This window comes from Plecotus auritus (genome assembly GCF_963455305.1).
Source record: "Plecotus auritus genome assembly, chromosome: 2".
In the NCBI taxonomy this organism is placed as follows: domain Eukaryota; kingdom Metazoa; phylum Chordata; class Mammalia; order Chiroptera; family Vespertilionidae; genus Plecotus; species Plecotus auritus.
Window position 1 is genome coordinate 81,548,245 of NC_137771.1, and position 17,215 is coordinate 81,565,459.

Sequence of the window (17,215 nt, forward strand, 5' to 3'; positions counted from 1 at the left end):
AATAGGAGCTCTCAGTGCTGTCTGGCTTTGGGTGTTGAGGGAGAACATCATTCACCGTTTGACGGGAGGCATGAAACAGGAGAACCTTAGGGAATTAAGGAAAGGCACTGCATCATCAGTTCATCCAAAGCAGAGGAGGCAGTGCCTCTTTGAAGTGTGCCTAAATTTCCAGCCACCTAAAAATCCGTGTTAGAGATCTTAACATTCTTAGATGTTAGCCCAGTCTAGATTTAATATGTGGCTACAAGGCAGCCAAACTGGGGAAGACATACGTATGAAGTGTTTAAAAAGCAGGTTTAACTGTTCATTTCTTTTAAGCCAAAACCAGTCAGTCCATGTTCAGCATTTTATAAATACAATCTGGGTTGAGATTACACAGAATGGTCTGCCTTTTCTTTGTTTAAAGTGGTAAGTGCTCTAAGAAGGGAGCATGTCCACATTTAAGTGCAAAAATGCTTAGGAAAAAAATGTTATTTTGTTAACTATGCATAGTACCATAACAAAATTGGCTGTAATATCTACTGGTCCAAGATTTTCTCAGCACTTTTTCCTCCAGTTTTTTTGTTTTTAGTCTTTTATTTTTTAATATATTTTTTCATTGATTTCAGAGAGGAAGGAAAAGGGAGAGAGATATTTGAAACATAAATGATGAGAGAGAATCATTGATAGGCTGCCTCCTGCACGCCCCCAACAGGGGATCCAGCCCACAACCCGGGCATGTGCCCTTGGCCAGAATCAAACCGGGGACCCTTTAGTTTGCATGCTCTGAGCCAACCAGCTAGGGCTTGTTTTTAGTCTTTTTTAAAGACAGGGTTTGGGTGCCACAGAGATCATGAATTTCAACATGAAAATTTAAAAATATATATTCCCAAGTAGTTCTGATTTATTATTCCTCATTTTAGGTGTTAATGGAACAACTGAAATTTCAGACGGTTTTATCTTACTTAGCCCTGAAAATTTAAGTATCCTACTGAGGCTTAAAAAAAGGCAATGAAGCCCTAGCTGGTTTGGCTCAGTGGATAGAGCGTCAGCCTGCGGACTGAAAGGTCCCAGGTTTGATTCCGGTCAAGGGCATGTACCTTGGTTGCGGGCACATCCCCAGTAGGGGGCGTGCAGGAGGCAGCTGATCGATGCTTCTCTCTCATCGATGTTTCCATCTCTCTATCCCTCTCCCTTCCTCTCTGTAAAAAAATCAATAAAATATATTTAAAAAAAAAAAAAAAGGCAATGAAGTCTGTACCAAATAAGGGATTAACTGACTTTTAGCAATAGTGTTCTTGGCAGGGCTTCGGGGGGATGCCTAGTAAAAGATGACTCCTAGATTTCTGTCTGTGGCAGCTGTATGGATACTGTTACCATTTTCTGGAAAATAGAATTCATGAAGGTGAGCGAGTTTGGAGATGATGATGACTTCTATTTTGGATACATTCAGTGAGGTGCCTATAGGACAGGAAGTAGAGCTGTCCAGTGGCAGCCGGGTTAGATGAAGCTGGGGAAAAAAACTCTGGACTTGAGATAGACCAGGAAAATTATTAGCTTATACATGTAATTAACTCAAACCTAATGGTTTAAATCACTCAAAGAAAGGAAGTGGGGTAATAACAGGGGTTGCTTTTTGGGTGCTTTCTTTTCTGTATATCATCGCCAGAATTTACCTGCTGGAATCCCCTTTTCCTGATTCTTTCTGTGCAAATCCTTTTTATTTTTTAAAATCTTTATTGTTGAAAGTATTACATATGTCCCCCTTTTCCTTCCATTGACCCCTTTAGCCCCCCTGCCCCAGGCTTTTACCACACTATTGCCTGTGTCCATGGGTTATGCATACATGCATACAAGTTCTTGTTGATCTCTTCCCACCCACCCCCACCTTCCCTCTGAGATTTGACAGTCTATTTCATGCTTCTATGTGCAAATCCTTACATCTCAAAATCTTAACTGTCCCTCAAAGCCAGTTCCAATGTTTTGATCCTCATTGGATTCCTAATCCAAAGATAATTATTCTTTCCTCAACTCTCAGAACTCTGTTTGTGTCTTTATTAAAAGTGTCCTGGCCCTGACTGGTTTGGCTCAGTGGATAGAGCGTTGGCCTGCAGACTGAAGGGTCCCAGGTTCGATTCCGGTCAAGGGCATGTACCTTGGTTGTGGGCGCATCCCCAGCAGGGGCCATGTTTCTAATTCTCTATCCCTCTCCTTTCCTCTCTGTAAAAAATCAGTAAAATGTATTTTTTTAAAAAAGTGTTCTGTCATCATCTACTTTTGAGTATGATATTTGTGTCTCATTATTCTCTTTCCCCCCCTTCTCTCTCCCCCAAGCATGATCTTCTAAAAGATAGTCACTATCATAATCATCTACTCAACCTTCCCTTGTAGCTAATGCAGCTTTGCACAAAATAAGCATTCAGTTCAATGATTGGAAGGATTGCCAACATTATAGTATGGGGTCCTCTTATTTATCTGACTTGATCTCAGTCAGTAGGTAAGTGGTTTTAGAAAAGCCAGCTTAGTGTTTTACATTTTAAAGTATATATTCTATATTGCCTTTTTTTTTTAAAAAAAAAATGGCAATCTGGACTAGACGGAATTTAACATTTTTGGGATGATTTATGATCGTAATTATGAACGTCATTTATTAAACTACAAAGTAATGCCCTCCCACTTGATTGCAGTAAATGTAAACTTTTAGAATTTTACCCTATCCATAGTAACTCCAGGCTGCTTGGTCTTACTTAAGGTCCTTTGTTTTCTTTTAGGTCAGTCAACTAAATTGTTGCTTTTCTGTATATCTTTTAAGTTATTATAATCTTGTCTAAGCTAACTGTTTTCTGTGATATAGTAAATTGAATTTCAGTTATTTCCTATATATTTATACAATAATAGAATTATGTCTAATTAAGGAATAGGCTAAGTGAGGACCTTGGCAATTTTTTACAGTGACGACTTAGCAATAATTGTAGTTGAATATAAATTTGTTTGCTTTCTGATTTTTTAAAATATTGGATCCCCTGTGAGGTTGCCAGGTAAGTATAATGTTACTCAAAAATTTGGTGTTGCTATTAACTGATCAAGTATTTTCATCTCTGTTAATGTTATATTCTCAAAAATCCTATTAAGGAAAAGAGTATGGTATTAAGTTTCTGTGATTATTTCCTATATATTTATGCAATAGTTAATATATTTCAACTTGTTATTTAAGAGGTATTAAATTAATTTCTAGAAAAGAGTCTCATCGTGGAAGGCAAGAGGGAAAAGAAAAAAGTAGAGAGGTTGACAATGCAAGTCTCTTCTTTACAAAGAGAGCCATTTACAATTGCACAAGGTAAGTTTATTCTGTGTTCTTTCATTTTATGATGAAAATGCCTAAATACAAAAATTATGATTAGCAGTGCTTAGTTTTTAGTGTTTACTAAGTAGTAATATATCATTGGTATTATTTTATTTAGTTTGCCATATTAAAGCAAAAGTTAAGTAAATTATGTTATAAAGTTTTCATTAAGTTTGCAAGTGCATTAACACATAATGGCATTTAACTTTAATATGGTATTTTTTTCTAGGAAAGGGGCAGAAACTGTGTGAAATTGAAAGGATACATTTTTTTCTGAGTAAGAAGAAAACCGATGAACTGAGAAATCTACATAAGCTACTTTACAACAGACCAGGCACAGTTAAGACCTTTTTATACCTTTAACCTAGTAGCATGTTTATGTATTTAAAATACTTCACAATAGAAGCAAATTTTAGTCCTAGAAAGGACTTTTAGCAATCAGCTAGTTTAATTTCCATACCATACAAGTGAACAAACTGAGACATATTTTCTAAATGACTTATCACAGGATACATAGCTGGATATTAGCAATTAGGATTGCAATATCCAGGACTCTTTCTACTGAACTTGTTTTTATGCCCTTCTGAAATGTCAGATTGTGATGATTTTAGTGGTTTTTTTAATTGTATAAGAAATTATTTTTTCGACTTTTTTCTTAGTCATCCAGAATAAACAGTATAATTGCATATCCTTTTGAACAAATAACTGATAAATTAGTTGGTAATTCTTTGCCAATAGATTTGTTAAAATCAGTGTTTCATTTACTGAGTTATTTTACTGTAGTCACCTCTTATCTGCATGGGATGCATTCCAAGACAGTGGTCACCAACCTTTCGGTTCACGGACCACCAGTTGGCAACCGCTGTTCCAAGACCCCCAGTAATGCCTGAAACCAAGGATAGTATTGGACCTATGCATATATACCTATGATAAAGTTTAATTTCTAGATTACACACAGTAAGAGTTTAACCGTAAGCAATAATGAAATAGAACAATTATAACAATACCAGAGGCCCGATGCACGAAATTCATGCACGGGTAGGGTCCCTAGGCCTGGCCGGAGATCAGGGCCGATCGAGGCCAATCGAGGCCTTCCTTCCCTCTGCTGCCGGCTGGGGCTTTCCTTTGTTCTGTGCTGCCCTCTGGTGGTCAGTGCACGTCATAGCGAGCAGTCAAACTCCTGGTTGGTCGAACTCCCGATGGAACAATTTGGATATTAGCCTTTTATTATATAGGATAGGATACTATAATAAAAGTTATGTGAATGTGGTCTCTCAAAATATCTTATAATACTATACAGTATTCACCTTTTCACGTAAAGGAAGCACTTTATGGCTTCTCTTTGGTATGTCTGAATTGCCAACATCACTCCTCTAGTGCTTTGGGGCCATCCTATATAATAAAAGGCTAATAGGCAAATCAACCAAATGGCGAAACGACCGGTTGCTATGACGCACACTGACCACCAGGGGTCAGTACACTCCCACAGGGGAAGCGCTGCTCAGCCAGAAGCCGGGCTCATGACTGGCTAGCACAGTGGCAGCGGCGGGAGCGGGACTAAGCCGGCAGGCGGACATCCGCCAAGGGGTCCTGGACTGTGAGAGGGCACAGGCCAGGCTGAGGGGACCCCCCAACTCCTCCAAGGTCATGCACAGGGCATCTGGTTAATAAATAAAATAAGGATTACTTGAATGCAAGCACTGAGATAACACTACTGTCCATCTGAGCCAACTACTAAGTGACTGATAGGCAGGGAGCATATATAGTAATCCTCCCTTATCCACGGTTTCCCTTTTTTATTTTTATTTTTTTCTGTCTGTGTGGATTCCTTTTTTTTTATTTGTCCAAAATCAAAATTTTTAAATATATATATATATTTATATATATACTTATTTATATATAAAAGTAATTATAACTATATATATAAAGTTTTAATCATAACTATATATATATAGTCTAAAGTTTTACATATGTCTCCCTTTTCCCCAATTGACCCAACCCTCCCCCCAGCCATTCCCACCCCAGGCAAGCCCCCACTGCCCCAGTGTCTGTGTCCATTGGTTATGCTAATATGCATGCATATAAGTCCTTTGGTTGCTCTCTAACCCTCCCCTCCTCCCCTGCCATTTGTTTCTGGATCTATTCTTGTTCATCAAATTATGTTGATCATTATATCCCACATGAGAGTGACATCATGTGATATCTTTCTCCGACTGGCTTATTTCGCTTAGCATAATGCTCTCCAGTTCCATCCATGCTCTTGCAAATGGTAAAAGTTGCTTTTTTATAGTGGCATAGTATTCCATTGTGTAGATGTACCACAGTTTTTTAATCTACTCACCTGCTGATGGGCATTTAGGCTGTTTCCAAATCATAGCTATTGTAAATTGTGCTGCTATGAACATAGGGGTGCATATATCCTTTCCGATTGGTGTTTCTGGTTTCTTGGGATATGGTCCTAGAAGTGGGATTACTGGGTCAAATGGGAGTTCCATTTTTAACTTTTTGAGGAAACTCCATACTGTTCTCCACAGTGGCTGCACCAGTCTGCATTCCCACCAGCAGTGCAGGAGGGTTCCCTTTTCTCCACATCCTCCCCAGCACTTAATGTTTGTTGATTTGTTGATGATAGCCATTCTGACAGGTGTGAGATGGTATCTCATTGTTTTGATTTGCCTCTCGGATGATTAGTGACTTTGAGCATGTTTTCATATGTCTCTGGACCTTCTGTATGTCCTCTTTTAAAAAGTGTCTATTTAGATCCTTTGCCCATTTTTTGATTGGATCATTTATCTTCCTTTTGTTAAGTTGTGTGAGTTTTCTGTAAATTTTGGAGATTAAACCCTTGCTTGAAACTAGAGGCCCGGTGCATGAAATTCGTGCACTTGGGGGTGTCCCTCAGCCTGGCCTGCGCCCTCTCGCTATCCGGGAGCCCTGGGGGGATGTCTTGACTGATGGCTTAGTGGGCCTAAGCCACGGAGGCGGGAGATGCTCCCACCATTGCTGCTGTGCTCGCCAGCCATGAGCCGTGTGGGAACACACTGACCACTAGGGGGCAGCTCCTGCATTGAGTGTCTGCCCCCTGGTGGTCAGCGCGTATCATAGTGACCGGTCATTCCACCATTCGGTCATTTACATATTAGCCTTTTATTATGTAGGATATCATTGGCAAATATGTTTTCCCATGCAGTGGGCTTTCTTGTTGTTTTGTTGATGGTTTCTTTTGCTGTGCAGAAGCTTTTTATTTTGATGTAGTCCCATTTGTTTATTTTCTCCTTAGTCTCCATTGCCCTAGGAGCTGTGTCTGTAAAGATATTGCTATGACATATGTTTGCTATTTTGCTGCCTATGGAGTCTTGTAGGATTTTTATGGTTTCCCATCTTACATTTAAGTCCTTTATCCATTTTGAGTTTGTTTTTGTGTATGGTTTAAGTCGGCGATCTAGTTTCATTTTTTGCATGTATCTGTCCAATTTTCCCAACACCATTTATTGAAGAGACTGTCTTGACTCCATTGTATGCTCTTGCCTCCTTTGTGGAATATTAATTGAGCATAATGGCTTGGGTCAATTTCTGGGTTCTCTGTTCTGTTCCATTGGTCTATATGTCTGTTCTTGTGCCAGTACCAGGCAGTTCTGAGAACCATGCTTGGTAATATAGCTTGATATCTGGTATTGTGATCCCTCCAACTTTGTTCTTCTTTCTCAAGATTGCTGTGGCTATTTGGGGTCTTTTTTTATTCCATATGAATTTTTGGAGAGTTTGTTCTAGATCTTTGAAATATGCCGTTGGTATTTTAATGGGGATTGTATTGAATCTATAGATTGCTTTGGATAGTATGGACATTTTAATGATGTTGATTCTACCAATCCATGAACATGGTATGTTCTTCCATTTGTTTATGTCTTCCTCTATCTCTTTTTTTCAATGTCCTGTAGTTTTCCAAGTACATGTCTTTTACCTCCTTAGTAAAGTTTATTCCTACGTATCTTAATTTTTTTGGTGCAGTGGTAAATGGGATTGTTTTTTTCGTATCTCTTTCTGTGAGTTCATTATCTATCTATCTATAATCTGTATATATAAAGAGCTAGGGTCCACATCGTCCAAAACGACCGAAGGGACATCCAAACACCAGGCTGTGCGTGCAGCAGGCTCAGGTGGGCGGGGACTGGTGAAGCAGGCTGAACTGCTGACCTCTGGGAGAGAGAGAGAGAAAGGCGTGGCTGATTAGCAACTGCCATGGATGCTGGCAAGGCCCAGAGAAAGAAGCAGGGTCTGATCCGCAGCCTCCGTGGCAGCTGCTGATCAGCCCTTGCCTCTGTCTCTCTCTGGGCCTCGCCAGCAGCTGCGCCTCTCTCTCTCTCTCTCTCCAAGAGGTCAGCAGTTCAGCCCGCTCGCCAGCAGCCTGGGGTGGCTGCTGATTAGCCCCACCTCTCTGATTAGGCCCGGAGATAGGCCTGGGGACGCTGACTGTCATAGAAACCAACCAATCAGAACCAAATCTGGGTGAACTGTGAGGAGCCAATGGCTGCCTAGGAGGTGGAGCTTTTGATGCTGACTGTCATAGAAACCAACCAATCAGAACCAAATCTGGGTGAACTGCAAGTAGCCAGTGGCTGCCTAGGAGGTGGAGCTTTTGACTCTGACTGGCATAGAAACCGACCAATCAGAACCAAATCTGGGTGAACTGCAAAGGCAGAACCTAAGGTGGGGGCTGAGCAGGGGTTTTAAGGGCAACAGCTGTTTGGTGTAAGGTGTAAGAAAGCGATTCAATTTCTTAATGACTGGTTTGGCAGTATAGTGCATATGATTGGCTATCAGTCCGGATATAGAGATGATGTGTTTTTGTCTGCCAAGAGCATCTCCTCCTGCTGAAAAAGGCTCTCCCGCCCCATTTAAGCAATCCTATCCTATATAACTTATCTATACTAATAAAAGGGTAATATGCTAATTAGACCAGGTCAACCAGCCATCTTCCGGACGTCTGACTTCCTTCCGGACAAAGCCATGGTGGTGGGGGTAGAGGCAGTTAGGGGCGATCAGGCCGGCAGGGAAGGGCAGTTGGGGGTGAGATCAGGCCAGCAGGGGAGGGCAGTTGGGGGCAACCAGGCTGGCAGGGGAGGGCCATTAGGGGCGAGATCAGGCTGGCAGGGGAGGGCAGTTGGGGGCAACCAGGCCGGCAGGGGAGGGCAGTTGGCGGCGAGATCAGGCTGGCAGGGGAGGGCAGTTAGGGGTGATCAGGCAGGCAGGCAGGCAGGTGAGCGGTTAGGAGCCAGCGGTCCCAGATTGCAAGAGGGATGTGTGATTGGAGAGGGTGCAGGCTGGGCTGAGGGATCCCCCCCCTCCCCCGGTGCACGAATTTTGTGCACCGGGCCACTAGTTGGTATATTAAAAGGCCATAGATTTCTAAGTGTTAATTTTGTATCCTGCTACATTGCCAAATTCATTCATTAGGTCTAGTAGTTTTTTGATGGAGTCTTTAGGGTTTTCTATGTATAGTATCATGTCAACTGCGAATGACAGTTTTACTTCTTTTCCAATTTGGATGCCTTTTATTTCTTCTTCTTGTCTGATTGCTATGGCTAGCACTTCCAGTACTAGGTTGAACAGGTGTGGTGAAAGTGGGCATCCCTGTCTTGTTCCCATTCTCAGGGGAAATGAGTTTAGTTTTTGCCCTTTGAGTATGATGTTGGCTGTAGGTTTGTCATATAAAGCTTATATTATGTTGAGGTATGATCCCTCTATCCCCACTTTGCTGAGAGTTTTTATTAAGAAAGGGTGTTGGATTTTGTCAAAGGCTTTTCTGCATTTATTGATATGATTATGTGGCTTTTGTCTCTCAGTTTGTTTATGTGATATATCACATTGATTTGCGGATATTGTACCATCCTTGCATCCCCGGAATAAATCCCACTTGGTCATGGTGTATGATCTTTCTAATGTAATGCTAAATCGGATTTGCTAGAATTTTGTTGAGGATTTTAGCATCTATGTTCATCAAGGATATTGGCCTGTAATTCTCTTTTTTTTGTGGTGTCTTTATCTAGTTTTGGGATTAGGGTAATGCTGGCTTCCTCTGGAACTTTTTGGAATAGTCTGAGGAGGATAGGTTTTAGTTCTTCTTTGAATGCCTGGTAGAACTCCCCTGTAAAGCCGTCCAGACCAAGGCTTTTGTTTGCTGGAAGATTTTTGATCACTGCTTCAATTTCTTTGGTGGTTATCGGCCTATTCAGGTTTTTTTATTCTCCCTGATTGAGTTTTGGGATCTTGTATTTTTCTGAGAATCTGTGCATTTCATCTAGGTTATCCATTTTGTTGGAATAGAGTTGTTCATAGTATTTTTCATAATTGTTTGTCTTTCTGTGGGATCGGTTGTTACTTCACCTCTTTCATTTCTGATTTTGTTTATTTGGGTGCTCTCTCTTTGCTTCTTGGTGAGCCTGGCTAGAGGTTCATCAATCTTGTTTATCCTTTCAAAGAACCAGCTCTTGGGATCTTTTGTATTGTTTTTTTGGTCTCTATGTCGTTTATTTTCACTCTGATCTTTATTATTTTCTTCCTTCTGCTTACACTGGGCTTTTCTTGTTGCTCTCTTTCTAACTTTGAGTTGTGGGGTTAGATAATTTATTCAAATTCTCGTTTTCAAAAAATTATCTTTGTAAGCCTTTTATAATGGACCTGGAGATTATTATACTAAGCGAAATAAGCCAGTCAAAGACAAATATCACATGATTTCACTTATATGCAGAATCTAATGAACAAAATAAGTCCAGAGACATGAATGCATGGAACAGACTGATAGATACCAGAGGGAAGGGAGGTGGGGGAGGAAAGAGAATGGCTTAACCAAAGAACTTATATACATTATATGCTTAGCTCATGGACACAGTTGTGTGGTGAAGGCCTGGAGTGGGTTGGGGTCTGGATGGAGGGGGATAAAGGGGGGGGAAATAGGGGACATCTGAAATACTGTCAATAATAAAAATAAACTTTAATAATTATATATTTAATAATATTTTAGTAATAAGTATACTTTTCAATTGTGAATAAGAAATTTTTCATAAACCAGTATTGTAGCTTAGAGATAGATGTGAAAATAAAGATGTAGGCTTGAATTTTTTCTTGTGTACATTACTGGGTAATAAGTAGTATTAATAATAAGAGAAACATTTTCAGGTTTCCTCATTAAAGAAGAATGTGGGTCAGTTCAGTGGCTTTCCATTTGAAAAAGGAAGTACCCAATATAAAAAGAAGGAAGAAATGTTGAAAAAGTAAGTTATTTTTATAAATACCATGTTTTGATCAATGTGGTTTTTTTAATATATTTTTATTGATTTCAGAGAGGAAGGGAGAGGGGTAGAGAGAGAGAGGAACATCAAGGATTAGAGAGAATCATTGATCTCGGCTGCCTCCTGCACACCTCACACTGGGGACCGAGGGTCTGTAACCCAGGCATATGCCCTGACCAGCAATCAAACCTCCTGATTCATAGATCAATGCTCAACCACTGACTCACACTGGCTGGGCTGATCAATGTGCTTTAAATTTTATTTTTAAATATTTAATGTGACCACCCATATGTAGACTGCTAATTTTTGCTTTAAATGCCTGGATCTGATTTGTCTTCATAACCATTAACTTGGTATCTTCATTAGTTTTCAATAAATAATGGCTATCAAGATTATTGAAAATGCAAAGATGATTTTATTTCTTGGAAGAACAATATACACAGGCAAATCATTCACAGTCGAAATTTCAGAAGGTCTAAAGGGAATATAGTGAAAACTTTTCTCTCACTTCTGTTCTGTCAGCCACTCTGTTCCTCCACTTATAGGTACTGTTTAGTTGTTTTGAAGATAATAACTGATAGAAACAATGTCCTTCACCATAATGCAAACAAGATGATATATGAGAGTTTTTGTTTATTAAATTCCCTGTAGCTTAAGAACTCTAATCCTCTTCCTCGGTATTGCCTCTGGAGGTGGCAGCCATCTCCTACTTGGCATCCTTGGCTGCCCTCAGACCTCTCATGAAACCAGAGATTATCAAAAAGAAGTTCATCAGGCACCAGTCAGACCAATATATCAAAATTAAGCAGAACTGACAGAAACCCAGAGGCATTGACAATAGGATGTGCAAAAGATTCAAGGGCCAGATTTTAATGCCCAATAACAGAGCACATGCTGCCCAGTGGCTTTCGGAAGTCTTTGGTCCACAATGTCAAGGAGCTTGAAGTGCTGCTGATGTGCAAAAAACTTTACTGTGCTGAAATTGCTCACAGCGTCTCCTCAAAGAATGGCAAAGCCATTGTGGAAGGAGCAGCCCAGTTGGCCATCAGAGCCACCAATTCCAATGCCAAGCTGCACAGCGAAGAAAATAAACAGATTGTGTACACATTGTATTTGTGTTAATAAAATAATAAAATTCTGACATTAGAAAAGGGAATTCTTTATTGTCTATTCCTTCCTTGAAACATTAAAGTAGGAATGCTGAGGGGGAAATGTAATATTTAGTCACAATTAGCAGTCAGAAGAATGATCAAGTCCATGAATTTTATAGTATTGAAAACTTTTTACATTATTTTCTAATGAATTAACTTAGGTATTGTTTTACTATATTTAGGATTTAATTGGTAAATGGTGTTTTCAATTTTTAATACTCTAATCTGGTTGTGTTTGTGCACTAATCAAAGATTATTAGGAGTACTTCTAAGATTCAGAGAAACGTTGGCTACTTTTTAAATGTTTGTAGCCTAGCCAGTTTGATTAGCCTATTGCATTTATATTGTGGAGATGTTTATAAACTTTCCTACATAATTACCTTGGTTTCTTTTATTTTCTTTTTCAGATTTAGAAATGCCATGTTAAAAAGCATCTGTGAGGTTCTTGATTTGGAGAGATCAGGTGTAAATAGTGAACTGGTGAAGAGGATCTTGAATTTCTTAATGCATCCAAAGCCTTCTGGCAAAGTGAGGACCAATTTGTATTATTTCAGTAACAAATCAATTATTTATAGCCTCTCTTTTTTAATTATTCTTTTAAAAATGGTGGTCCATGAAAAAAGTAGCTAGCTTAGGTCACAGTTCAATAGTGCAAGTGTATTTCTTGAGAAAACCAGTGAACTTCAATTTGTAGCCAGAGTTACTCTGTTGTACCTCCCATTTTGTTACACAGATAGATATTTTAAAAACATGTACTCAAAAGTTTATAGTAAATATAATTAGTATTTACTGCTTCATCAGAGATATCTTAAATGAAACACCTTTTCCCTCCTGCTAGTGTGTGGTTGTAAGGAATATGACTAGCAAAGTTGGCTGCCTCTGCTTAATTAGTAAGTACTAAGATGAGAGCTGTTTTACCTTTGCTTTTCCATAATCAGTGAAAGAGCTAATAAATGTCTTGGTATTATGAAAATAGTTTTGACCTGCAGGCTTCTGAAAAGTTCTCAGGAAATGTCAGGGTCCATGAACCTCACTTTTGAGAAGCACTTCCTTATGTTTTATCCCTATGGAAACTAATTCTTACATCCATTTTTCTTATTTGATTCTGATTACTGCTTAATCTAATGGTATCTTAAGCTATTTTCTATGCTACCATACACTTTTAAAAAAACACTATCAATTCATTAGTACTAATTTTGTCTACTCTATAATAATCTTAATATTGTTCTTCTGTATTTCTACCTTGATTAGTTGTTAATCAGATTTTGTTTACAAGAAGGGATGATGCCTTTGACACTGGATTTTTTTTGAGAGAAAAGTGAGAGAGACATATCTCATTGGTTACCTCCCAAACGTGCCCCAACTAGGGCCAAGGATCCAGCCTGCAACCAAGGTACTTGCCCTTGACTGGAATCGAACCCATGACTCTTCAATCAAAGGGCCTCACACACTATCCACTGAGTCAAACTGGCTAAGGCAACACTGGATTTTGATTAATAGATTCAACTAATTTAAAAACCAATATAGGAAAGTTCTAAAGCATTTATTATTACTATTTTTTAAGTTAAAATCTTACTTATTTTTGGAAGTTGCATTTTCTTGATTGGTTACTTGAATGATTTAATATTCAAGTTAAATTTTTCATTTCCCTGTGTAGGTTTATTCAGTACCCATTCCAATCCTCATATTACTAATTCCATATACATTCTATATTCTCACTACCTGCATCTGATTCCTGAGTTGAGAAAGGGAAGGTTGTCATATTTTTCTAATATACTTGAGTCCTGGATTTCAGATAGTGAGTAGTGAGAGTTTAGACAGAGTTATCTTTTCTCCAAACAAAGAATCAAAGAATTTATCTAAATGGATTTGTTTCCTGGTAATGGTAATAGTTCACATAACAAGTATATCTGTATTCATTCAAGGAATTTTCTTATAAAGAACTGCTCTGACAAATATATTTGGTTCACTAACTTAAAATTCTGGAATGACCTAGATTGGCTGTTTCCCCGTCTGCTTTTTGAAGGGTAGGTTGTTTGGTCAAATCAAGTTAGAGGCTATTCTGTACATTGTAGAATACCTGAGAACACTAAGTTACATAAGTAGCCACTTTTTTTAAATTTTTGTGCAGGTGACAGTGACCCCTAAGACTGGAAGTTCCTGGGAGAGAATGGAGCTGTGGGGGTCTGCTAGTTTCATAAAAAATACTGCCTAAAGTTATCACTAACATTTAAACAATTACTAGAGGCCCGGTGCATGAAATTCGAGCACAGGGAGGTGTGTCCTTCAGCCCTGCCTGCACCCTCTCCAATCTGGGATCCCTCGAGGGATGTCCAACTGCCCGTTTAGGCCTGATCCCGGTAGGATCGGGCCTAAACGGGCAGTCGGACATCCTTCTCACAATCCAGGACTGCTGGCTCTCAACTGCTCGCCTGCCTGCCTTCCTGATTGCCCCTAACTGCTTCTGCCTGCCAGCCTGATCAACCCCTAACCACTCCCCTGCCAGCCTGATTGATGCTTAACTGCTCCCCTGCCAGCCTGATTGCCCCTAAATGTCCTCCCCTGCAAGCCTGGTCACCCCTAACTGCCCTCCCCTGCAGGCTTGGTCACCCCTGACAGCCCTCCCCTGCAGGCCTAATCACCCCTAACTGCCCTCCCCTGCAGGCCTGGTCCCCCCCCAACTGCCTTCCCTTGCAGTCCTGGTCCCTCCCAGCTGCCCTCCCCTGCTGGCCTGATTGCCCACAACAGCCCGCCCTTGCAGACCTGGTCCCTCCCAACTGCCCTCTCCTGCTGGCCATCTTGTTGCGGCTATCTTGTGTCCACATGGGGGCAGCCATCTTGTGTGTTGGAGTGATGGTCAATTTGCATGTTACTCTTATTAGATAGGATAGAGGCCTGGTGCACGGGAGGGGGCCGGCTGGTTTGCCCTGAAGGGTGTCCCGGATCAGGGTGGGGGTTCCCATGGGGCGTGGGGTGGCCTGGGCGAGGGGCCTGTTGTGATTTGCAGGCTGGCCACGCCCTCCAGCGACCCAAGTGGAGGCCCTGGTATCTGGGATTTATTTATCTTCTATAATTGAAACTTTGGAGCCTTGAGCAGAGGCCAGGGCAGGTGGAAAGCTTGCCTTCCACCATCGCCGGGGAAACCCAAGTCTCCTGCTTTCTCCAGCTCTGTGGCTGCTGCCATTTTTGTTGGGATTTATTTATCTTCTATAATTGAAACTGTAGCCTTGAGTGGAATCCAGGGCCGGCTAGGGTGTGCAGGAAGCTTGGCTTCCTCCATTGCCGGGGGAACCCAAGCCTCCTGCTCGCTCTGTGGCTGCAGCCATCTTGGTTGGGTTAATTTGCATACTCGTTCCTGATTGGCTGGTGGGCGTGGCTTGTGGTTGTAGCTGAGGTACGGTCAATTTGCATATTACTCTTTTATTAGATAGGCTGTATCTTGAGATTATATTATGGGATTTTTCTTTATGTTTCTGTTTATTGCAGAAAATAACAGGCAAAAATAAAAAGAAAAGATACCTATAATTTTCAGAAATAAGTAATTTTTAAAAGATAAGTATCTTTTCACATCCATTTGCAGGATTATTTATGGTTTTCAATTTTAGAAGTTAGCAAATTCTCCCCTAAGAAAGCACTTAAAAGTTAAATTTGTTGGTTAATATAATAATTTTCTTCACATGATCTTTTCTTTTTAAATGTGTTTGCTTTAATTGAATATCAAAGTAAGAGCAATGCACTGATTTTGTGGTTCTTAATTTATCAATTAACACATTCAGTATTTACTACATATTTACAATCATGTGAGAATATAATCCTGACATTATGGAAAGTAGAGCCCAGAGGTAATATGAATATAAACTACATAGTTCATAAATTCAGGGTTTATAAAGTGAAATTCATTTACTTCATGGATGATTCTTCCCAGTCCTTTGATTGGAGGGTTCCCTAAAATAGGAACCTTTTCTGACAGCAGCTGATGTTTATAGGAAAGAATATTAGTAAATTATAAGTATTCTAAGTATTATCTTGATAAAGTGTAAATAACTGTTTGAGCTTAACATGGTGTGTACTTGGGCTTCTAGTCCCATGTCAGAACATAGAATACATATTTAAACATTTGTGAAGAGTCTCTTGCCTAGGTGTTTAGAATACAAATTAAAGGTATTGGTAGTTCAGACAAAAAAAAGATTAATTTGACACATTGTTAAAGATGAATTATTCTCTAAAGCTGCTAAGCTTGGAAATATACCTTGAGACAAACAAGAATTGAGTTGAGAAGTAGGTCTCAAATAGTTGATTGACTTGGAAATACCTCACTGGTGTTTATTTTGTTTTATGCAGCCATTGCCAAAATCTAAAAAATCTTCTAGCAAAGGCAACAAAAAGGAACGGAACAGTTCTGGAATGGCAAGGAAAGCAAAGCGAACCAAATGTCCTGAAATTCTGTCAGATGAATCTAGCAGTGATGAAGATGAAAAGAAAAACAAAGAAGAGTCTTCAGAGGATGAAGATAAAGAAAGTGAAGAGGAGGTAAAATTTTAGTTTTTGGTTTTTTCATTCCTTTTCCTGGGGAGAGTTAAATATTTCTGCTATATAATAGGTATAGCCAGAAAACAGATTATAGGAACCATCCATTAGATGTTGTAAATTCTGAAGACATGTAGTTCAGTCTAAACCAGCCGTGGGCAAACTACGGCCTGCGGGCTGGATCCGGCCCATTCGGCTGTTCTATGCGGCCCGCGGAGCCGAAAGAGCGGAGGGTTCTCTTGCTCTCCCCTCCGCTCCTTTACTTTGAATTTATATTAGTTCACACAAACACTCCATCCATGCTTTTGTTCCGGCCCTCCGGTCCAGTTTAAGAACGCATTATGGCCCTCGAGTCAAAAAGTTTGCCCACCCCTGGTCTAAACCCTTCCTTTCCCTTAATAAGCTTTTAGTTTTGTTGACATGCCAGAGTGTAAAAGTTGGAAGAGCGTGAGGTTGGCGTGGAACTGAATTTCAGCCTGGGCCTTGACTAGAGTAGGTCAAATGGGAAGGGAAGGCACAGGGGGAGGGGTACGTCTCCTGAACAGGAACACAAAGAGCAGATTTTTTGAGAATTTTCTTCAAAGTATATTAATATATTATGATGATCTTGAACCATTTTATTCTGTTTTACACAAAAAAGCGGGTTTAAGACCACCATTTTTTTCTCAACTTGTTAGGGATTATTTAATGAGAATAACAGGATTTGAAGTTTGATTGGTGGGCAGGTTTTGTATCACTTAGGAATGCCTGCCATTTTCCTTTACTTACAAATCTTTGTAAATGTTGAATATTATTAGTTTTCAAAGTGGAAACTTCAGGAAGGGAAGAGGTGCTGAACCATTTAAAGGGTTAACTTTGCCCATTCCTTTTTGTGTCTCTTCAATCAAGTAGATGGGAAATAGGAAGTGATTTTCTATTATTGTTAA

At 39.9% G+C, this 17,215-nt stretch overlaps 1 protein-coding gene and 1 pseudogene across 2 annotated transcripts in view; both read left to right on the forward strand.

Annotated features, from left to right (window-relative positions):
• Positions 1 to 17,215, forward strand: part of DEK (DEK proto-oncogene) — a 41,263-nt gene that overhangs the window by 1,450 nt on the left and 22,598 nt on the right. Inside the window, exons 3-7 of the mRNA XM_080658091.1 lie at positions 3,215 to 3,316; positions 3,552 to 3,661; positions 10,499 to 10,593; positions 12,170 to 12,290; positions 16,104 to 16,292. Coding sequence (XP_080514217.1) covers positions 3,215 to 3,316; positions 3,552 to 3,661; positions 10,499 to 10,593; positions 12,170 to 12,290; positions 16,104 to 16,292 — 617 coding nt within the window. The remainder of the gene's footprint in view (positions 1 to 3,214; positions 3,317 to 3,551; positions 3,662 to 10,498; positions 10,594 to 12,169; positions 12,291 to 16,103; positions 16,293 to 17,215) is intronic.
• Positions 10,991 to 11,733, forward strand: LOC308242591 (large ribosomal subunit protein eL32-like; annotated as a pseudogene). The gene is made up of 2 exons: positions 10,991 to 11,100; positions 11,263 to 11,733. The product of its transcript is annotated as a large ribosomal subunit protein eL32-like (transcript).